The sequence below is a fragment of the Bos taurus genome, chromosome 16 (assembly GCF_002263795.3).
Source record: "Bos taurus isolate L1 Dominette 01449 registration number 42190680 breed Hereford chromosome 16, ARS-UCD2.0, whole genome shotgun sequence".
In the NCBI taxonomy this organism is placed as follows: Eukaryota; Metazoa; Chordata; class Mammalia; order Artiodactyla; family Bovidae; genus Bos; species Bos taurus.
In genome coordinates, this window is record NC_037343.1 from 61,478,332 (window position 1) to 61,501,975 (window position 23,644).

At 40.3% G+C, this 23,644-nt stretch overlaps 1 protein-coding gene across 2 annotated transcripts in view; it reads right to left on the bottom strand.

The window, feature by feature from the left end:
• Positions 1 to 10,842: 10,842 nt before the first annotated feature.
• The window catches only part of ACBD6 (acyl-CoA binding domain containing 6), a 194,458-nt gene continuing 181,656 nt past the window's right edge, over positions 10,843 to 23,644 (bottom strand). Inside the window, 1 exon segment of one of the 2 annotated variants that reach the window (NM_001083783.1) lies at positions 10,843 to 11,131. In NM_001083783.1, coding sequence (NP_001077252.1) covers positions 10,977 to 11,131 — 155 coding nt within the window. In that variant the 3' untranslated portion in view covers positions 10,843 to 10,976. 2 annotated transcript variants of the gene reach the window in all.

Here is a 23,644-nt window from a genome sequence, read left to right on the forward strand (position 1 = left end):
GTTCAGGGCTGCAGCATCTCAGACGCTGCTCTGAACTTGCATTCAGACCTCAAAGCCCCAGATCCCCTAAGCTCTGGATTGTCGCCCTCACCCTTCGCAGTGTAAATTTTGTATAGTTAAAAAGAAATGGAGTCTCATTTCCTGGGAAAAAAAGAAAAAGGAAAAAAAAAAAGGACCCACCCATCCTTATTTATGGCCATGTGACTGGAACACAGAAGCTGGTGCGTTTGTTTGTATGTGCCTCCTGTGTGTTGGCATGATGAGATGTGTATGGTAAAACTATGTCAAATAAATATGGAAATTCTTTAGAAGCCAGTGTGTCTTGCTTTTCATTTGGCTTTCTGGAATGTTTTTCTCTTGATGTAATAGAATACAAAGCTGTGCTGACATAGATCCCTTTCATCGCCAGAAGGAAACCCAAGGTACACCTCTGAATTTGGAGCTACTTACAACTGCAAATACCTGTGCTATGCAATAAAGGGTTGGGTAGAGGAAGTTCTCTGATTTTTCTAATAATTTTTCTTTTTTCAGTTTTCTGGGGCCCAGTCCTCTGTTTCAAGGCTTAAGGAATGGGCAGAGAAAACTAGTTGATTCCATATTTAGTTACCATTTGTCCTGTTGCATTTTTTTAAAAAGGTTTCACATGTTTAATACTGAGCCACACAGGACACTAGTGAGGAAACAGGAAACATTAGGAGTCAAGCTCTGTCTCTTGCATGAGCTGCTCAGACAGCAGTCATGTTCTCACTACTGTGATTTGCTTGGTTGAGGATGTGGGTGACCTTGACATAGCACGAATGCGTTCCACTTCATATGTGAGGCCCTTCTAGACCCAGCTTGGTTCTTCTCCAGTGTCTTCTTCTGGAGTTATACCCAATTTTATTACCAGTTTTCATTCGAATCTGTTGGGGAAATGGGATGATTCTGCTATTGTTTCTTGGCCAGGAATCACATGATCCTGAAAGTCTTGTGAGAAGACGAGAGGAGCGAATTCAGCTGCACGCAGTGATGGCAGAGAAGAGAAAAGAGCTGTCCTCTTGTGTTGTTGAAGTCCTTGACATGTATACGTTTTCTCCCTAAAGATGTGCAAATGAGTGTATTTGGGTGAGAGGTGAACAGAGCGATAGAAACACCTCTTCAGTGATAGAAAAGCCTGGACAAGCTTTTCCAGGAAAATCTCCATTCTTTTTTTTTTTTTTTTTAATCTGCAGGAGACTTTATTAATGTGCAGGACCTGAAGTTTTGCTAGAGTGGAAAGAGCAACAGAGATTGCTTAATAAAAAAGTTTAAAGTAATGACATTTCTTTAGAGCTGGGGTTCCATCTAGGAAAAACTAGTGCTTTTTGTATTAGGGATTAGATTTGTTTGTTTGACGAGAAGATCCAAACAGAGGTGCACTGAACTATATGGTAACTATTGGCCACTTGTGGCTATTTCAGTTTAAATCGATTAAATAAAAAGTTTAGTGCCTCACACCAGCCATATTTTAAGTGCTCAATAGCTATTTTAAGTGTCTAGAGGTTACTGTATTTGGATATGTTTCTATCATCGCAGAAAGTTTTGTTAGACAGTACAGATGGAGTCTGGCTAAGAAGAATGGGCAGAGATAGCTTATTCATCACCTGTTTAGCTACTAGTTATCCTGGAATACTTTGTATTCTCAGCCTCCATAGACAGTGGTAGCACCAACTTTTTTTTCCTTTTTTTCCCTTTGGTTTGGTCCCTACAGACCAGCTCCTGGAGAGCATGATTCTCTTCTGACAGTGGCCTTTCCAAAAGGACAGTTGTCTAAAGAAGAATAAAGGAAAGAATTATAAAGAAAAGAAATCACTGGCTAGAAAGAATGAAATAAGACACAAACTCAGGAGATCAAAGACTTAGCAGTCAGTGTTTTCCACCTCTTTCTGAGCTATTCAGCAAAAATCAGAAAAGGCTAATAAGCCATCAAAGGCAAGTCAGTATGTTGTAAATTCTAACCAGTTGCCAAACCAGAAGTAAAATCACAAGAAAGGTAGGTGATCCTCAACGTAACTGAATGTCTCTTCCTAGATTTGGTATTTGAGACCTAGTTTAAAAATTGGCCTGTACAGTCTAAGTGGAAAATTGTTGCCGCCCTGTGCCAAGTCTCCTAGAAGGCTATTTCAGTTTCATCATTTGGAACTCCTGATGAATCTCCTCCTCTGCAGCCTGTGCAGTGAGCGGGGAGCCATGGAGCTGGGTCTGGGTGCTTGTGTGGGTCATGACTGTCTCAGGGAAATAAGCACTGTCAGCTCAGTCTCTGCTGCTGGGGAGACACTGTGAGTTAGGAGGGAGGGTATAAAATGGGGCCAAATCACTAGGAAGAGGGAACTTTTATTACTATAATTCTAAAAGAAGTAATAAAAGCAACCCATCCAAACTATTAAGGTCTTCTGAATGATCAGCTGCTGCCCTCAGCATTCTGTCAGAGAAAGTGGGCGTGGCTTCTCCACGGAACATTTTTCCCTTTGTCATTTTTTCCTTCGTTTTCTTTTCTCACTTCTGTCTAATATGACGTCAGGATTTTCCTTTAGAATTCTTTCCTTTGGTGATTCTTCCTTTGGCCATCTCCCCCGTTAAAACACAAAAACTGAACTTAGGTATGTTATTAAGTAGTAGGTTATTTTGTAATTAAACTAACAAGTCACAGATGTCCCTGACAGAATGTATGTCTTCCCTTCCCACAGAAGGAGGAAAAGGTTTCCATGTGACTTATTCATCCTTCAGGTTGTTGAGGAGATCACTGAAATGGCCAGAACTTTCAAGGCTGATACAGGTTAGGCTTTCTCTAGAGCTGGGGGAGAGTTTATCATCTGTCTGTCTATCATCATCTATCTATTTATTTAACTGAAGTATAGTTGATTTACAATGTTGGGCCAATCTCTGCTATATAGCAAAGTGACTCAGTTAATGTGTGTGTGTGTGTGTGTGTGTGTGTGTGTGTGTATTCTTTGAGAGTTTTTTTCTTTCTTTTTTTTTTTTTTTTTTAAGATTTATGTTTCTCTCACTTGCATGCCAACCCTGGACCAGGATCTCCTCTTGGTTGAGAGGGGCTTGGGGGTTTTGGAAAGGAAAAATTGCTTCCTGAGAGATAAAATATAAACCCCCCAAAATGGTCTTGGCACACACTTGGAGTTGGAAATAAGCAGGTTCTTTTTTTTAAAGGCCATTAAAATGGTAAATAGGTTTCAACAGATGGCTTCAGTACAGCAGTGGAGAGCTCAGGCAAGGACTTTGGGGTTAAATCTCATATTTTAGTCACCTGGGACAAACATTTATAAAGTTGACAGCTTTCTCCTCATCTCTAAATAGAGACGGTGAAGGTTGCCTGCTCCCTGGCCAGCTGATGGGGGCTGCCTGTAACCTAGGGAATTGATCGTCACTCTTTTTGACACCTGTCACGCTTACAGCTCCCCCAGTCTACAGGAATATGATAACCAAGAACCTATATGGCGGATGGGCCAGGACTTTTATACTCAATATGTGTGCTGGCTTTATTATTTTTTCAGAATCATTTTAACATTTAATGCTTCTCAATTAAAGTGATTTCCTGGAGTGGATGCCAAGCTTCGTTTAGAATGCGCATTAACCACTTTCTGTATCGGTAGTTAAAGGCACTGAGGGATTTAAACAGCAATCCACAAGTCTGTTCAGTCAAGGTTTGCTGGAATAAAGCAGATTATAAACAATAATATATGTCTTTCTCTTCTTTTTTTGGAAGGTGTCCAAACTCACAAACAGAGCTAAAGTGCTGTAAACATATCCAGGAGTAAGCTTTGGGCTCTGCAAATGTACTCCATGAAAGCCACAGCCACTGGCGGTGCCACTTTTTATCCTGAGTGTGTATGTGTGCACGTACTTTAAAAGAGCTTTTTATTACACAAAGTGTCCATCAACTGAACTTACCTTCTAAATATTAAAATGGAAACCAGGGTTGCTACACAAGTGAGAGGAAAAATAAATCCTGGCTGCAGTGTGGATGATGAATTTGCTGCTGCTGCTGCCTAGGGCGGCCGTGGAAAGGCACCTCTCTACTCCTTAATGCCCTCACAGTCTCTGAGGTTCGGCCACTGCATCTAGTAAACTTAGGTTCAGATGGTCTTTTTCTGCCTCCCTGGTGGTTCAGTTGGTAAAGAGTCTGCCTGCAATGCAGGAGACCTGGGTTCAATCCCTGGCTCAGGAAGATCCCCTGCAGAAGGAAATGGCAACCCACTCCAGTATTCTTGCCTGGAGAATTCCATGGACAGAGGAGCCTGGTGGGCTATAGTCCATGGAATCACAGAGTTGGACACAACTGAGTGACTTAACACTTTCACTTTTTTTCAAGAATAACCCACCCTGAGTGCTTAGAGTTCTACCATGAGGCAGAGCATGTTATGGCGGGCAGCTCCTGGATGTTCACTTTCTGTTTGTAACTTCGGTGTTCTAGGAAGGACTCATGTTCATTCCTTCTAAGATATGTAGGAAGAAAGTGAGAAGAAATCTGTTCTGAGTGTAAACTAGTTTGTACTTTGTGACCATCTTAATCTGGTTTTTAGGGCTAGGAAGCTTTCTGTTGGTGGAGGAAGGCATACTGCCCTCAGAAATGACTCCAATTCATGAATTTCCAAGAGAAAGTAAAAATATACAATAATGACATTTATTTTATAACCATGCAAAGGAGAAGTGATATAACAAAACATGGAAGAATTTGAATGATTTATATATAAAAGTAAAAATAGTAATAAATAAAAAGCCACGAACTCCCAATAACTATGATGATCCATACAAGGATTAAGCCATTAAGTTCTGCTTTTCAGGTAGGAGCATGACAAGAATATTTCAAGGGTAAGTGAATAAAGATGAGATTAAATAGCCTTTCCTGTTCAATCCTTTAGTGTAATGCCAATTAATGTGTATTTGAAAAATTGATCATACTTGGTGCATAATAAATGTTAGATGATAAGTATAACAAGGAAGCTTTTTTCCCCTTCATTCTAATAATTACTGCACTTTGACCTAAATCCCTCTGATGAAGGAACTGTGAATAGTTTCTGAAATAATTAAAGATGCTCAAGGTAAAGCTTCAGTAACGATCATAATAATTTTTCAAATCACATGATTACAAAAGATTGCACTGAAGTCTTTTTACGCTACAAGGAGAAAGTCCAACATGTGTATATAAAATCCACGAAGAAGATTTTAAATCCTCAACCTCTGTGGTTACTTTTGGTGTTGCTTTAGCTTATCCTGATAAGGTGGTACAGGGAAAACTTGGGACTTGGTATCACAGGTTTGAATAACCACCCTGATTCTGGAAAGATATGATTGTGTATATTGAAGTGCTTGATATATAATAAAGCCTATGTAAAGCTGGGCATTTCCACTGTTTATACGTGTATAACCTCGGACAATTTCCCTAACAACTCTGAGTTCAATTTCCTCATTTGTAAAATAGAGAAAATACCAATTATTTCTACTTTTATAATTCTGAGTTTCATTTAAGATGCTTATGTATAAAGTCCTATACAAGGTAAGGTGTAATTACTGTTACATCATTAATGTTAAAATGTATTGACTTTAAGATACAGCAGTTTATGTGTTACTAAGAAAAAAATGCTGCCAATTCAACTATGACATTGTTTATAAAAGATATACAATTTTGGATACATTAAAATGTGAAAAAATGTGCATCTTAAAATTCATCAATTATAATATTATGGCTACTATTAAAACATTTGACTCCAAATGCCTTAAGGATTAGGATTTAAAATTCACTCAATAATATATTTGAACTCGACATTTTTATTACTTATGGGTTACACACCTTTTTGTGATAAACATCTACTTATGAAGGTGATCATTTAGGGACCTGAAGTTTGATGAAAGCCTTCATGTTTCAGCCATTAAATGCTAAAAAAACATGTGAAAGTCTCATGTTCAGCTGAAGCATATGTTAGCCTGGGCACTAACCCTTCTGCAACCCAGGCTCAGCTCTGCTCCAGTAACACACCTTGTTCATTAATCCTCAAAGATGCTATATTGTACATGGAACAATAACCCATAGCCAAGTAGTTAAACCTGGCAGAAAGCTAAGAAATACCTATTTAATAGAAAGGTTCAATGGATTATGACAACCTTTCATCAAGAAAATGCTGAAACGTTAAAAAAAAGATAGAAAAGATTCTAGATACAATACTTTGGTTGCTACCCTTCTACCTAACAAGCATCAGAGATAACAGTATGTGTCCAGTTGGCTGACTTCTTGTCTCTTTATTAGAAACATAGTTATAGTAGGTTTAAATGATTTAGTTTTTGATTATTAACCTGTGAATTTCTATGAGACTTTTCAAGATAGTCCATGCAATATCTTTGAATGCGTGTGCTCAGTCATGTCCAACTCTCTGCAACCGCATGGACTGCAGCCTGCCAGGCTCCTCTGTCCATGGAGTTTTCCAGGTAAGGATACTGGAGTGGGTCGCTGTTTCCTCCTCCAGGGGATCTTCCCAATCAGGGACTGAACCTGCATCGCCTACATTGCAGGTGGATTCTCTACTGCTTAAGCCATCGGGAAGCTCTAAAATAAGATAGCTTCCAAAATCTCCTGTGTGGCCCCAGGTGGTGCAGTGGTAAAGAACCCGCCTGCCAATGCCAGTATTTTGAGATAACATCATATAAGTACTTTTCAATATCCATGATAATGGGAAAAGGGAATGACAGTGGCCTAGAACAACGCCTGTCATTTAGAAGGCTCTCAAGAAATGTTTGTGGATTGAATGCAGGAGGAGCTTTAAAACTTCACATGAATTTTGTGGACCAAAAAAGGGCTGAGATTCAGCAGATTTGGTCTCAACTATGGCTCTGCTACTGCTCTGTGATCTTGGGCAATTTAAGTAACCTGTTAATATCTCAGATTCATCCTCCTTTAAGTGGCCTTAAGAGCCCCTGCACTACCTACTCTACAGTACTGTGGAGGGATGATAGATTAGATAATGCCCATGAAAGCATTCTGAAAAGTCAAAAGAGCTAATGCATATAAAAAGCCATCATTAGTCACACAGAATTGAACACATGGGCTCATTTCTACCCTGCAGCAGAATCAGTTTAGGGTCCAACTTTTTGGCCCAGACTTCTTTAAAAATTTCCAACTGTGGTGATCAGTGATAAAACTGTAGTCTAGATATATTGTTGAAATCATGAACATTTTTTTTTAATAATAAAAAAAGACACAGCAAGACCCTATACATCATCCAGTAGAAGCACTTAAAACTGTGAAAATTGGTTCAAGTCAACAAAAGATTTCTCATAAGTATGGTAACAAGAAGACAGAAAAGAAGGGGTTCTAAATGGGATTCACAGACCCCATGGAGTTCAGAGATGGGCTTCAGGAGACCTCAAGGTTTCATGTACAACACTGTGTTCTAGGGGAAGAATGAGCCGGAACTCTGCAAGAGTTAAGAACACTGGTGTAGTTGACTCAAGCTAGAGTTCTCAAGGTAACAGTAATTCACATGCTTTCTTTTGCCTTTTTTATAATGTTTGCTTACATGATTCTCTCTTCATTCCTTGTTTTTCCCTAGTGTGTTATCAAGACTACTGTAATGGCATTCAGGGCCTCTTATGTGAGTTGGTTGAGGGCCAAGTAAATGACAGTGTTGAATAAATATTAAATACAGAGTTATTAACTTTGTTCTGATCACAATATCTTCAGAAAAGGAAAAGAACAAAAAGCAACACGTTCCGCTTTTCACTGTATTAAGGAGATAGGAAAATGGGGCTGGGCATGCTTTTGTGTTTAGACACACACATCCACAGAGGTGGCCAGGGGACAAGACAATAGAATAAGTGTGGAATTGAGAACGAGGTGAAAGTAGATGGTAAACTGTAAATAGTCTAGAAAATGCTAGTGGTGAAGTAGCAAAAAGTAACTATTCATGACTCTGACAAATGTCTCTAGTTACCCATTACCTTTATGAGGCCTCCAAGCCAACTAGTTTCCAGTTTGGGAACACAGTGGAGACTCGATTTTTAAAATACTCATGTACAACACTGCTATATTTAAAATAGATAACCAACAAGACCTACTGTATAGCACAGGGAACTCTGCCTAATGTTATGTGGCAGACTAAGTGGGAGGGGAATTTGGGGACAAATGGATACATGCATATGTATGGCTGAGTCCCTTTGCTGTTCACCTGAAATTATTACAACATTGTTAATGGCTACACTCCAGTATAAGATAAAAACTTAAAAAAATACTCATGTACACTAAAAATAATAAATCAGAGAACTCGAACCAAGGATGAAGGTAAATGAAATCCCAATCCCAGTAAACATTAAGGAAAAAAAGAGACTGATTACTCTTAAGTTTTTGTTGAACCATGATTAGAATTGAACCTTTAGGGAATTCCCTGGCGGTTCAGTGGTTAGGACTCCATGCTTTCACTGCTGAGAACATGGGTTCCATTCCTGGGAGGGGAACTAAGATCCCACAAGCTGCTTGGCATGGCCAAGAAAGAAAGAGGAAATGAACCTTCAGAAAACGGTTTTCTAGAACATTTTCAAATGCTAATTGGCTTGAACATCACTAATCAGTCCAGGAAAAAAAAAATCTGCAAAACAAAACCAAACTTACACTCAAATAAAGTATGTCCTAGTTTTATCCTGCTGAACTATATGAAAAAGTGGTTCGCCACATATCTGAGGAAGTGAAACAGCTTTCTGGTCCAGTAAACTTGTGTTCTTTGAAGGTAAGCAGTGCGGCTTTGGCAGTGGAACTCGTGATCTGGCTGATGTGTGATGTGTGCGTGTGTGTTAGGCGCTCAGTCGTGTCCGACTCTTTGCGACCCCGTGGACTGTATCCCACAAGGTTCCTCCGTCCAAGGGATTTTCCAGGCAAGAATACTGGAGTGGGTTGCCATTTCTTTCTCCAGGGGATCTTCCCAACCCAGGGATCGAACTCAGGTCTCTCACATTGCGGGCAGACTCTTTACCATCTGAACCGCCAGGGAAACCCTGAGCCACCCGTGGAAAGCTGACGTGTGATGCACTAAGTAATTGTTCAGTCATTTAAGGGGAATGAAAGCAAGTCAAGATCCAGTTTTCTGTGACATGGATGAAACCTTCCCCTTAATAAGGCACAGGGAGATGATCCATAGATTGTTATATACGACAGCAAGGTTTTTGAAAATTTAGATACTGGTGACCAAAGCATAGAGATTTTGGAAACTGATTTTAGAATGTGCTTGAAAATGTTAAGTTGATGACTGTTTCTAGTGGTAGCTTTCAGTGCAAATCTGAAACCTTTAAAATCAAAGTAATAAAAGCCAAATTACATTCTTTATTTAAAAACAACTATATAGTTTAGATGTGGCAAAATAGCTTATTAAACACTTGTCTAAGAAATATCAAGGTTGAATTACAAACAAGAGATGAAAAAAGGAGTTTCTTGATAGCTTCTTCCTCAGATAACTACTCTGTAAATCGGAAATGAATGAACATTTTTTGATTTGCTAATGTCCTAAAAATGCACAAAGTACTATCAGTTAAAAGCTGTATGCAATGTCTTGGTCGCTTTTACTGTAAATAATGAATAATGTTTCTTAAAACACATTCAATTAATGTGGAACATGAGGTTAGCTGAACAGGAGGTTGCCATGTAGCTGGGATTGTGGGAAAAGAAGAGATAACAAAGAGAAGGCTCTGCTAGAATTACAGTAACATTTCAGGATGTACTAATGTGCATATCTCTTCCACAGATAATTAAGCAGTCATTTTAAAAATGAATAATCTTGGTGAATGGTTTTGGTTTACATCTCAGAAAATTAGACATTAGAAAAATCACAAAATAAGCAGTATTATGTAATATGCCTCATTTCTGCTCTGGAGGGGCTGGTTGAGCTAATGCAACTCTTGTCCATTGCTGAGGGTGCCACTAAGCAAGTTTATTCCTTGTTATCTTAGGAGTGATATGTTAGAAAAATGATCTTTTAAATGGTCATCTCTGCATCTCAACTTGTTTCTTTATTTCTCTTCCACTGACAACTATCTATACTTTCCTTACATAATAAGAAATGTTAAGGAACTCCCCAGATGGAGTTCTTGAGGCTTAAAGGGGAGCCAGTTTCAACAGTGGTACACTTGTCTGTCCTTTAAATAAAACCTGTGGTATAGTTGTTTATATTTTTAATAAAAAATAGAAGCTGTCCAGAAATAACTTCTATCACACCTAAGTACTGGAGCACTATGGCTATTTCATGTTAGACCCCAACAGGCCTAACAGTTGAGGCCTGAGCTAGTCATAGAGACTGCTGCCATATGCGACAGGGACATTATAGCCAGTGAAAAGGGCTTGAGGGAGGTTCCTCCTTGTTTTGTGAAGGTGAGTTAAGGAATCCTGACCTACCCAGTGAATTGTTCAGAATTTGTGTTTCCATCCTAAAATGCCCACGATTCTTAGGTATTCAGTGAATCTGGTTGTTTTAGCTTCCCAATTCTGTCTAACAAAAGAATAGACACTTTAGCTACTTATTCAGACCAGCTGTACCAAATGCCAGGAAACTGTCCGAGCTCCATGCCAATATTGGGGTTTCATGGAACTTTCTCTAATTGTCAGTGTAGTACTGCTGGGTCTGTTTCCCTTCTGTGTGTGTGTTTTCTAAAAGAGCAGCCATGTTTAATATTGTGAAATACGACACATCTCCTCCTGTCCCAGCCTCTAGAACAGTGATAAATTTCAGAGCACGCTCAGCGGAATTGGACTGTATTATGCACAGTACACGTTCATCACCAAAACGGAACTCGCCAGAATGTATGCAAGTAGAATATACTGCTGAGACTTCAAAATTCCAGTTCCTCACAACTGATTTTATTAGCCAACATATACCAAAGATGGGCGGCAAAAGACGTGTCATTTTTGCAGTTTTCTTCCACCACTGGAGCCCTGCGCTGTTGTGGACCGTAGTTTTCCAGTCTTTTGATTAAGCCTTGCCTGTCGTGTGCTGCTGTAACATCAAAGTAACTGCTTTGCACCCTGTCACCTCCTCTGGCAGGCAGCCGTCCTGGTCTCGGAGCATGGGGTCGGCCCCGGACTGGAGCAGCAGCTCCACAATGTCCAAAAACTCACAGGCAGCAGCTGATGGGGAAATCAACAAATATGGAAACCACGTTACTGTGAGACAAAGAGAAACCACTATACTTCAGCAGGAAAGGCAAGTGCTGAGCAATAAGAAATTGTGAAAAACGAGCAATGTGACAGACTGGGGGTGATCAGGCCTTGGAACGAAACAGTGCTGTAACAGTGGATTTGCTGGTATTAGGAAAATCAAATTTACCCCTGTGCTTGCCCAGAAGCCGACAGACAGACAAAGACATTTTTTTGAATTGTGAGGCTTTTAGACTCTATTCTTCAGGATAGGAATGAAGGGAAGGAACAAAAACTAGTTGAAGTATTTCTTTTACTTTGATCAAAATAATGATATGTTTGTAAGCGAAGTCAAAAGGCTAAAAACACTGTAAATGTTGAAGAAAAAACTTTTGTCTTCGAAGAGGGAGTAAGTGGGTAACTAACTGAACTTTAAAATTAGTTAAACTAAAACAAAAACAGTGGCCTAGTAATCAGACCATCCCTCTAAAGAAAACAAACAAAAGGCACCCACCACGCAAGGCATGTGAAGAGGAAAAGGACCCATAGACATCAAAACTTATCATGAAGTACTGCCCCCAGACCAAAAGGCTAGAAGACAGCCATCCATTCTTGTGCACATGTAGAGAAACTTGATTTATGACAGTGCTGGCATCAAAGATCAGGGAGGAAACAGAGCTCCATTAAACTGTAGGGCGCCGAGACAACCAGGCTAACGGCAGAAATGGCATTTCACAGAGGATCAAACGTAAGTGGCAGTAAACACGAAAAGATGAGCAACCACATTAGTAATCATGGAAAGAAAAAATTTCATACCCACTAGAGAGCTGAAAACCAAAAACTGAGACAATACCAAGCATGGAGCAGGGGGAGCTCCCCTCCGGACTGTGGGGAGCACACACCGTGCCTCACTTTGGACAACCAGTTGGCATTACACGTTAAAACTAAACAAATGCCCACCATTGGACCCAGCAATTCTACTCCTGGTTATATACTTTTCAGAAACCTTTGTGTATGTTCTCCAGGACACACCTGCAAGAATGGACATACAGTAGCCCTGTCTGTGAAAGACTCCAAATGGAAACAACCCAAATGCCCATTGAGAATAACGTGTAAAAATAAAATACTGTTTACTATGAAATCCCCACACAACAAGGAAAACTAATGAACTATAGTTTCACATGATAGGAGTTCGTCTCCAGGTCTTAAGGTTGAAGGAAAAAAAGCAAGTCAGAAGAACACACACAGCATGTTTCCACTTAAAATTTTAAAAGCAGACAAAACTAAACACCATTGTCCAGAGACACAAATCTGTAATGAAACTATAAGGGAAAACAGTGATACAAAATTTGAGCGTTAACCTGGGGGCCCTGTAGGCAAGTCCATGTAATTGGATAGGCATACATGGGGTTTCAAAGACATCAGCAATGTTCCCTTTTTTTTTTTCACTTTCTTAAACTATGTGGTAGATACAATTTTTTAAAGCTACATTTTAAAATTTTCATATTTATTTTATATACAATTCTGTAGTGTGATATATTACACAATGGCAACAACAAAAGGCTTTTAAAACAAAGGGAGAGCAAGAAGGGTAAGGGGTTTGATTCAATGAGTGTTTTATTGAACATATACTATACCAGTTCTAGCAAAGATATAGGTAAGACTCCTGCTCTGAGGGGGAGAAGGCAATGGCACCCCACTCCAGCACTCTTGCCTGGAAAATCCCATGGGTGGAGGAGCCTGGTGCGATGCAGTCCATGGGGGTCGCTAGGAGTCGGACACGACCGAGCAACTTCACTTTCACTTTTCACTTTCATGCACTGGAGAAGGAAATGGCAACCCACTCCAGTGTTCTTGCCTGGAGAATCCCAGGGACAGGGGAGCCTGGTGGGCTGCCGTCTATGGGGTCACATAGAGTCGGACCCTACTGACTCAACTTAGCAGCAGCAGCAGCAGCCTGCTCTGAGGAATTTAGAAGGATGAATATAACAAACGCTGTGGCAGACAGGGACACACACACACACACACACACACACACACGACAGGTGAGGTGGGTGGAAGAGAGGAGAAGGAAGTTGAAGGATCAAGAAAAACACACAAGTAGGTGGTATGTATGCTGAGCTTTGAGGACGGAGTAAAATTCCAGATAAACTGAGAAGGAAAGGCATTGCAGAGTGAGAAAACAGCATTAATGGAAGGAGGAGGGGATGGGGAATGCTGAGGGAACTGTCTGCTGGCCCGGAGAAGCAATACAGAGTCAAAAGCAGAGAGTCTGGATTTAAGTCAAATTATACAAAGCCTTGAAAGCCACACTGAGAAGTTTGGCACTTACGAGGAGAGGAGTAGCATAATCTCAGCTCTAAGTTAGGATGATAATTCTGGAGTGACCTGGAGAACCTAAATATCTGTGGCAGACAGAACAGTGTAAGGAGACTGTGGTAGTCTTTTAGGGCGCTTGAAATTAGCTAGTGTTGGCAGGAGTATAAAGAAAGTACTGAATTTGAGAGCCACTGAAATTCAGGTAGGACACAGCAAAATACAGATGTACTTCAAAAAATTTGTGAATGATAAATTTAATAATGAGGTTGATATAATGTCATATCTGTAGATACTTAGTTAAACATTTAACTATTTATATTTTGCTTTTTTTTTTTCTGGAGTGAAAATATTTTGTTTCAGATTTCAAGTATTTTTATAGACTTTTGAAAAGTTCTTAGGCCCAAGACCTGTCATCATAATGCTTACTGAATGAAACAGTCTGAGTACTTCTATGCTTGATAGATAAAGAAAATCACTGATAAATTTGATTATATAGAAACCTAAAACTGATAAATTTGAACACATAAAAATTTAAAACAGCTATAGCACACACACATGAAAATTTGATATACAAAAATAAACCATAAACTGGGGAACATTCACCTATATAACACAGACAAGAGCTAATGTCCTTAATATTAAAAAAAAAAAAAAAACAAAAACTTTGAACAAATCAGTCCAAAAGAACAATGGGCAAAAGAATTAGAAGAATCAAGAAGACACCTATGTTTCTAGTCTGTGAGAACACATAGATGTGGCTGACATCTCTAAAATAAGGAATCAAAAGAAGGAAGAGGAGCAGTTTTTGGAGAGAAACAGAAGCAGAAAATTATTGAGGGGGAGAAATAATATTCGTTTGGGACATGATAAATATGTGGTGTTGGAGGATGTCTATATTGATAAGGTCAGACAAGAAGGTAAAATTTGAATATGAAAAAAGAAACCAACAACCCATCCACCCTATACACACTGTTACCTCCATTTTTTGGAATTTGGAAAAGACCCTGATACTGGAAAAGATTGAGGGTGGGAGGAGAAGGGGGAGACAGAGGATGACATGGTTGGATGGCATCACTGATTCAATGGACATGAGTTTGCACAGACTGGGAGATAGTGAAGGACAGGGAAGCCTGGCGTCTGGCAGTCCATGGGGTTGCAAAGAGTCGGAACTACTTACTGACTGAACAACAACCTCCATTTTCATCATACTGTGTGACTTTGTGAAGATGCATGTTTTTGGATCAGGATTTTTAGCAATTTTTCTGAATACCCTGTTACATGTTTATATTACATGACTTGCTTGGCCAAAGAGTTACCTACCTAAGGTGGTTTACCATGCTAGAGAAATACTTTTGAAAGAGACAGTGTCCTTACCAATAGACACATTCATGTGTCTGGGAAATAAAAAGCTTTAGAGATAAAGATTGTTAATGCCAGTTATTAAATTTTCACCTGTATTTTTTACTACAATTTACATTCATCCACTTTGGTTTTTGTTGTTGTGAATCACCGAACGTATTTTATTATTACTCTACATTATCTTTACTGGGCTTTCTTCTTCCTGTAAACAGACTTTACTCTTCACTAGCTCTTTAAAAGCACCATTAGCAAACCTACTTACAATGACTGTCCTTTACCGCACCTGGCCTTCTCTCTCCACCATGCTTTCAGCAGACTACTGCAGTGAGCTTGTATCAGAATGACCTGGAGGCACCACCCCAGGTTTCTGATTGGTAGGTTTGGAGCAGGACCGAGAATTTACATTTCCTAACAGGTTCCAGGTAATGCTGCTACTGCAGATTTGGGACCTCACTTTCAGACTCAGGGCTCTACCAGCGTGCCTCCTCCCTCACGCTATTTGCCAATTTTCACAGCTAGAGCCACTTAACTCACACGTGTAGGGAGGAATACAGGCCTCTCATTGGTTCCGAATGACGTAACTTTACGTCGGATTTGATGCGGGTAGCAGACATAACTTTGTCTGCCTTTGTTGAGTTTTCCGGCTCCCACACCTCATCTCTTCTTGGATTCCTTGCTGGACGTGCTATTTCCTCTGCGACTAGGACTGATTTTGCTAGCTCAGTTCCTTCTGGAAGCTGAAGCTGAAGCAGGTAAGTTCACTTCCTACTTCTGGGAATCTACCTGGTTGCCTCTGGACATCTGTTTTACAGTGTTCGTTTGCCTGTGCTGGTTTCTTTCCGTTATTTGTTGTTAAGACTCTGAAGTTTGACTTTTTCTGTGCCTGGTTCTAGTGTCCTGCATCTGGCGTTCCTGGGACTGACTTCAAATATCCAGGCTACCTTCTCTGCTTTTCAAACAAGGGTTATCTATTCGGTTGAACAACGTCGTCGTTGCTATTTGTATGACTGCTGCCCATTCTTCCTCTATTTTCATTTCTATAGAGGAGCCCCGAGGGCTACAGTCTGTGGGGTCGCAAAGAGCCAGACACGACTGAGCAACTAACACAACACACATGTTTCCAGACCCCTCAACCTCAGGCTCCATCTTCCTCATGTTCTGAGCCTCAGGGCTGGGTTGGTCTTTTCCCTCTATAAATGATTACTGTTCTGGTAAGATCAGCACCTTGGCTGACAGGTTCTAATGCCAACTACATGTATGGCTTAGATCCAAGTTAGTCAACTCTATTTTTTCCTTTTTAAACTGGTGTCAAGGAGGTCTATGAGTTTGCCATGCAAAGTATAGTCTGAGATCAGTGGCTTTTAGCATACTAGGGGAGCTTGTTAGAATCAGATGAATTGCTCCCACCTGAGACTAATTGTGACTCAACTTGACCAATCACTACTTTTTCCAACTTCCTTATGTCACCACTGATGTAATTTTACAAACCTATGTTGGGTGAGTTTCCTGATGACATTGTGAACTATAACCTATAATCCATGATTCTCTAGGAACCCAGAATCTGTGTACATCTCACATTTGTTGTTTCTTAGTGTATCTTTTGACCAAGCCCTTTTCAGCTATGTCAAGATACCAAAGGAATGTTTGTTCATGTTATTGGCCATGATCTGATTAGGGTCCAGGGTGGATGAGTACCACTCAAATTCAACAATAAAGTTTAGATGCTTAATGTAACTCTGGCCCACAGAGCTACCATCCTAATAGCTCTCATTGAAACAGAGCAGGACCCTGTGACACTTGCAGCCCCTCCCCGCCTTGTCCTCTGCCTGCCTTTTACCTGTGGAAAACTTGAGTCAAAAAATACCTTGAATCAGAGAAATGTGAACATGTGGAAACAAAAGAAAACAGTCAAAGGAGACCACATAATAATAATGTATTCATTAAACATAGTCAGGGACCTTCAGTTCCTTCTCAAGGGCTATAAATAATATTCTAAGCCATATTCTGTGAGTTATGTTATAGATACTGAAACCCCCACCAGATGGAAGAAGTTAATTACATGATGACCAGATTGTAGCCATGACATGTGTGCATGTGTGCATGCTCAATCCCTTCAGTTATGACCAACTGTTTGTGGCCCTGTGGACTGTAGCCTGCCAGGTTCCTCTGTCCAAGGGATTCTCCAGGCAAGAGTACTGGAGTGGCTTGCCATCTCCTCCAGGGGATCTTCCCGATCCAGGGGTCGAACCTGTGTCTCTTATGTCTCCTGTGTTGGTAGGAGGCTGGTTCTTTACCATTAGTACCACCTGGGAAGCCCCCACAACTCTGGGAACTGGCTTTAAAGAAATGGAGACAAACCAATCCTGGAACTGAAGATTAACTGTATTGACAATCAAGATGACCCTGGTTAGACCACCGATGACTAATTTCAAGATGACTGTCAGAGCTGACTCTCCTGTTTCTGCCTGTAGCCCCCTCCCTCTGTCTATAAAAGCTCATGCCCCCTAATTTCATTGTGGTGTGGGGTGGGGGGGGGAGTCGGCTTTTGGACAGATGTCTGGCCTCCATCCCCTCCAGGTTGCTGGCATCCAAACTCAAGCCAACTTTCCTTTCTACCAACCTGGTTGCTTTGTAGGCTTTTGAGAGTGACCAGTGAGACCCCCACTTTCAGTAAGTTTTTTGTCGCCCAACTTGGGGCTGACTGCTGCAGCTCTTGTGCTTGATGACACCTGGCTCTCCTGGGTTTCCCATGGCCATGACAATGTGTGAGCCTGCTGCTTCTGACTAGCTGGCTCCGAAAAGGGGATTTGGGGGACGTTCCTAGAAGCTGCCAAAACCATTTGTTTTGAGGATCCTCCCTGTTTCTCCCCTGTTGGCACTAGCTGCCAGCCTACACTTTTCCTTGATGGAATGGAAACATGCATTGAGGATGAGGTGACGAGCTCCAAGATGGGATAAGTCCACTGGTGTGCGCTGGGCAACCTTCCCATTTGTGAGTATGAAGTGCTATTTGGGCATTCTTGCCATTTGGTTCTGATATATGCGTGACATTGAGAACTGTGTGTGAGCACCAAGTGCTATTTGGGCATCTTGCCAACTGGTTCTGACACCTGTCTACTGTTGAGGACTGCCTGTGGGCACTGAGTATCATTTGGGCATTTTGCCAGTTGGTTTTGATGTCCAACTACCATTGAAGACCATTTGTGTTGGGGAAGTGTTTTTTTGGGATTCTATACCAATCACCCTCAGAGATGATTTGTGATAGATCTGTTTTTTGGTGTGTGAATATGTAGTCCATCTGTGTGACTAGTATCTTTGTCTTTTGTAAAATGAGAAATTCAGGTTAAATTCATTAAGAAAATTCAAGCTATGAAACTATGATTAAAGGTGTTTTTTTTTTTTTTTTTTTTAAACTAACGTATGGCAATAGTGTTCTTTAGATTCTGGAAAAACTGGTTAAGATGAAACTCTTTTGAAATTCCCAAACCTGGTTCTTTTTATATATGCAGTTACAGAAAGCTAGCTTGATAGAATTCCCACCTCCCCACCCCACCCCCAGAACTCTGATCCTGAGAAAACAGAAATATGCCTAGGAGAAAACTTGAAGTTAACTCATCATGCCCTTGAAATACAAACACAACCCACTTTGCCTGGGACTTCAGCCCTGGGTTAATCAGAAAACTTCAAGCCAAGTTGGGGAGGGGGAGGAGGAGGAAAAAGAAAAAGCAAGTTTCTAAAATCGACTGTATAAATTTGACTGTTCTGTTATTCATAAACTGATAAGTTTAATTGCAAAGGCTAATTCGTGAAATATAAAAAGATGAAACAATGAGATCTCTGGATGTTTGTGTGTCTCACGATGTGTTTTTGGATAATATTGCTGAGATTAACTTGTAGAGGAGCTCTATTTAATTGGTTTAAAAAAGGTCAAACAAACCTAAATTTATCTACCTTTGCCTTCTTGCAAGAGCAAGAGGGAAACTCAAAGTGCTTGGAAATTGTGCTATGAAAAATGTATGTCTTTAGAGGTTATGAAATATGTTCTCAAGTTTGCCAATCAGAAAATGCTGGTATAATATTTCAATCACTTGTTCTTGGTTTTGTTCAGGTTTTCAAGGGTTAAAAATTGTGATACATAAAAATGATTAGGGAAGCATTTCAGTGTGTAAGGCAAGTACGAGATACATTGTTGGTGAAGGAAGGTATAAAGACTGGATATATTGTTAAGGAAAAATGATGATTTTGTCCTATAGTTGGTTGTTGGGGAAAAAAGGGACAAATCTGTTTGGATCCAGAAAATAATAAAAGGTTTGTGAAAAAGGAACTTTGAGAAATGACTTTTGTATGCTATCAGGATTAAGATTAGACTGAATTTCATTGGGTAAATGAATTTTATTATTATTAACAGTAAACTGATGCAAGACTAAATTTGTTTTTTCTGTTAAGAAAACAAAGTTCTCCTGGAATATTGATCTGATTTTGGTAACAGTGGCTTCTAATGGAAAGTTATTGTTTTGCTTCTAACCATACTTTTGACCCCAGTGTTCAGGATGGAAAAAAAAAAAACTGTCCAGTGAAGTTGTCACAGAGTGTAAACTACTCACGATATGTAGCACTGCTGGCTTAAGTTGACTGCTTAGAGCATAAGTACAATGTCTGTGTGGCAGTGGGGCACAAAGGATAAAACTTACGGCCGATAAAGCATTTCCTCATTAACATACCTCTGAGCCTGTTCATGATTAGTGTTCCCCCAATGTGACAATTAGGCAAATACATAAACAAAAAGGAGGCCTATCACCGAGGGACATGGATGGGCCAAGAGCAGGTAAGTGAGCCATTCTGGGAATGCTGGAAAAATGTACTGCTTATCAATGCCTTATATGGAAATATTTACAGCTAAAAGGGGAAAATGATGTAAGAAGTTTCTACATATTGAGGTATGGGGATATTCTGGCTTATACATGACTTGATTTGAATTTTAGGTTAACCAAATCAGCCTATTTGTGTACCTAGATGTACATAGTACATCTGCTTTAACCATTGGGAAAAAAATATATCCAGAGAATAATACAAAGATGCATTTTGATTACTATCCTCATTATAAAATGTCTAGTAATTTTCAAATGTTTGTCCAGGTACTATGACAAAGTAATCAAACAGAGATAACGTTTTCATAGTACAAAATACTGATGTGAAGCACAATATCTGATTATTTCCAGTTCTGTGTCCATTCCCCAAATTAGGCAGGACTGTGTCCCACATGTGAGCCTATGGACCTCAGGGCTACTCCAGGTTCTTTGAATTCTGCCTTGATTGGTTGGAGGGTTGGGCAGCTACTGTAGTACCTTATTCAGGATCTGAGCAGAAGGAAGCATGAGTGCTCAAAAGCAGAAGAGCTTAGTTAGGTGTACTGAAGGACTGTTTTCCTTCCTTTCCTCTTTTCTCTTGTGATTTGATAACCAACTTCAGAGTTGTTTGGATTTTTTGTGTGTGTATCTGGTGGATCGCAGTTACCATGAGGTTCAATATAGCAGTCTGTGTATAAAAAAGATTGTTTCAAGTTGCTGGTCTCCTATTTCAAATGCATTTCCAACATCCTGCATTTGTGCTCTCCTCAGGATTGCTGGTTTTGATACTGTGTTTGTATAGATGATTTCCTACCTTTATTAAGTTTGCCTTTACTAGTGAGCTTTCCCCTTCATAATTTTGTTTCTAGTTGTGATCTTTTTCTCCTAAAGAAGTTTCTTAAGCATTTGTTGCAAAGATAGTCTGCTAAGTCACTTCAGTCGTGTCCGACTCTGTGTGACCCCATAGACGGCAGCCCACCAGGCTCCCCCGTCCCTGGGATTCTCCAGGCAAGAACACTGGAGTGGGTTGCCATTTCCTTCTCCAATGCATGAAAGTGAAAAGTGAAAGTGAAGTCGCTCAGTCCTGTCCAACTCTCAGCGACCCCATGGACTACAGCCTTCCAGGCTCCTCCATCCATAGGATTTTCCAGGCAAGAGTACTGGAGTGGGGTGCCAAAGCTAGTCTGGTAATGCTGAATTCTCTTGGCTTTTGCTTGTCTGTAAAGCCTTTGATTTCTCCATCAAATCTAGATGAGAGCCTTGCTGGGAAGAGTATTCCTGGCTGTAGGTTTGCACCTTTCATCACTTTGTTACCCCACTCCCTTCTGGCCTGCAGAGTTTCTGCCTAACAATCTGCTGCTAGCCTTATGGGAGTTCCCTTATGTGTTATTTGTTGCTTTTCCCTTGTTGCTTTTAATATTTTCTCTTTTTTGTCAGTTTGATAGCTGTGTGCTTTTATGTCTTGTTTCTTCTTGAGTTAATCCTGTATGGGACCCTCTGTGCTTCCTGGACTTGGGTGAGTTTCCTTCCCGTGATAGGCAAGTTTTCAGTGATTACCTCTTGAAATATTCTATCAGGCTCCTTCTCGGGCCCCTGTAGTGTGACTGTTACTAGATGTGATGTCCCAAAGGTCTCTTAAACTGTCTTCATTTCTTTTTTCTTCATTCTGGTCTATGGCAATGATTTCTCCCACTATCTAGAGCTCACTGATTTGTTCTTCTGCCTCATTTATTCTGCTATTGATTGCTTCTAATGTATTTTTCATTTCAGTTATTGTATTCATCAACTCTTTGGTTGTTCTTTATATTTTCTCTTTGCTGAAAACTTATTGTAACTTCTCAATCTGTGCATCCATTCTTTTCCCAAGTTTTTGGATCATCTTTATGATCATCACTTCGAACTGTTTCTCACGCAGATTTTTCTATTTCCACTCCAATTCTTTTTTTTTTTTTTTTCTTTTTTAAGAAGTTTTATCTTCTTACTTCGTCTGGAACATAGTCCTTTTCTATCTGTGGTACGTTACATTTCTTGACCTTGGAGAAGTGTCCCAGCAGTGCATTCCCCTCTCATCATGCAAGGGCAGGGACCAGCTGTTCCCAGGGTAGGTTCTGACCTGAGTTTACAGACTCAGTTCTGCAGGCTGCAGGATCATAGTTTTGTTTCTGGTGCCTGCCCACTGGTGGGTGGAGCTGGGTCTGGTGGGTGGGGCTGTGCTAAGGGACCTGTGTAAAGGTGGCTGTTGGCTGGGGTCAGGCCTTGGCACTTATGACCCAGGCAAGATGTCTACCTTCCATGAGCATTCATGTAGATGACATCCTCCAGTATCTCTGCCACCACCAACCAGTGTCCACATCCCCAGGGTGACTACAGCTGCCCTTCCCTGCCCCTACCTCCACCAAGATGGGTCTGGCCTAGGCTCCTACAATGTCACTGCTTGGCCCTGGGTCCTGGTATGGGAGACCTCGTGTTGTGCCCTACAAAAGTGGAGTCTGTTTCCCCAGTCCTGTGGAACTCCTGCAGTCAAACCCTGCTGGCCTTCAAAGTCAAAGTGTTCTGAGGGCTCCTCCTCCTCATGCTGGACCCCTAGGCTGGGGAGTCTGACATGAGGTTTAGAACTCTCCTGTGGGAGAATTTCTGTGATATAATTGTTCTCTAGCTTGTGGGTCACACACCTGGGTGGTACTGGAATTGATTGTACTTCAAGTATGCCCCTCCTACAGTTTTGTTGGGGTTTCTTTTTTGTCTTTGGAGGTAGAATATCTTTTTTTGTAGGTTCCAGTCTCTCTCATCAATAGATCTTCAGCAGTTGTGATTTTTCTGTGCTCATGAGAAGAGGTGAACTCAAGGTCCTTCCACTCTGCCATCCTGTCCCTTCCAGATTCTTCATCTGTTTTGGACTGTGCCAGTTAACATATAGAGCAAGATTCCCTGCCCCACCCCCCATCTTTTTGTTTTATTGAAGTTAATATTCTTCATAAAAATTTGGTAAATTCTGGCAATGTGTCTACTTGTGTAGCTACTATTCAATAGAGACAGAAGACCTGTTCATAACCCCTGAAAGTTCCCTCCTGCCTCTCTGCAGTCAATCCTTTTACCCAGCCCATAGCCCCTGGCAACCACTGACCTGATTTCTGTCTTTAGGTTTTGCCTTCTCCACAAATTCAGAAATCACAGAGCACATAGTCTTTTGTGTCTGGCTTCTTTAACTGAGTGTGATGCTCTGGAGATTCATCCACGCTGCTGCATGTATAAGCGGTGCTTTCTTTTTTATTGCTGTATTCTGTTGTATAAATACATGTAGGCATGTGGGTTGTGTCCAGTTTTTGGCCATTACAAATAAAGATCCTGTGAACACTCGGATATGTGTCTTTGTGTGGATCTTTTATGTTTTCACATCTTTGGGTTAATATCAGGAGTGGGATTGCTGAGTCACATGGCAAATGACTGTCTAACTTGAATAAGAAACTACCAAACTTCCAAAATTTGTATTCCCACCAACTGCTCTGTATCCTTGTCAGCACTTATTACTGTTACTAAAATTCTTTTTAGCCATTCTAGTCAGGTTTATAGTACCTATAGTATAGATACTATGTAGTATAGTCAGGGCTTCTTATTGTGGTTTTTAGTTTGCATTTCCCTAAAACCTAATGATGAACATCTTTTTATATGCTTATTTGCCAATCACTTACCTTTGGTGATTTATCTCTTCAAATCTTCCATCCATTTATTAATTGGAGTTTCTTTTTATAAATTTAGAATTATTCTTTTAAAATTCTTAGATATAAGTTTTCCCCAAATGTTTCATAAATATATTTTCCCACTCTATGACTTGTCTTCTATTAAGAGTACCTTTTGAAGAGTAAGAATTTTAAATTTTGAATGAAGTCCAATTAATTTTTTTCTTTTATGTTTTATGCTTTTTGTGTCCTATATAAGAAGTCTTTCTCTATCTCAAGATCACAAAGATGTCCTTCCATAT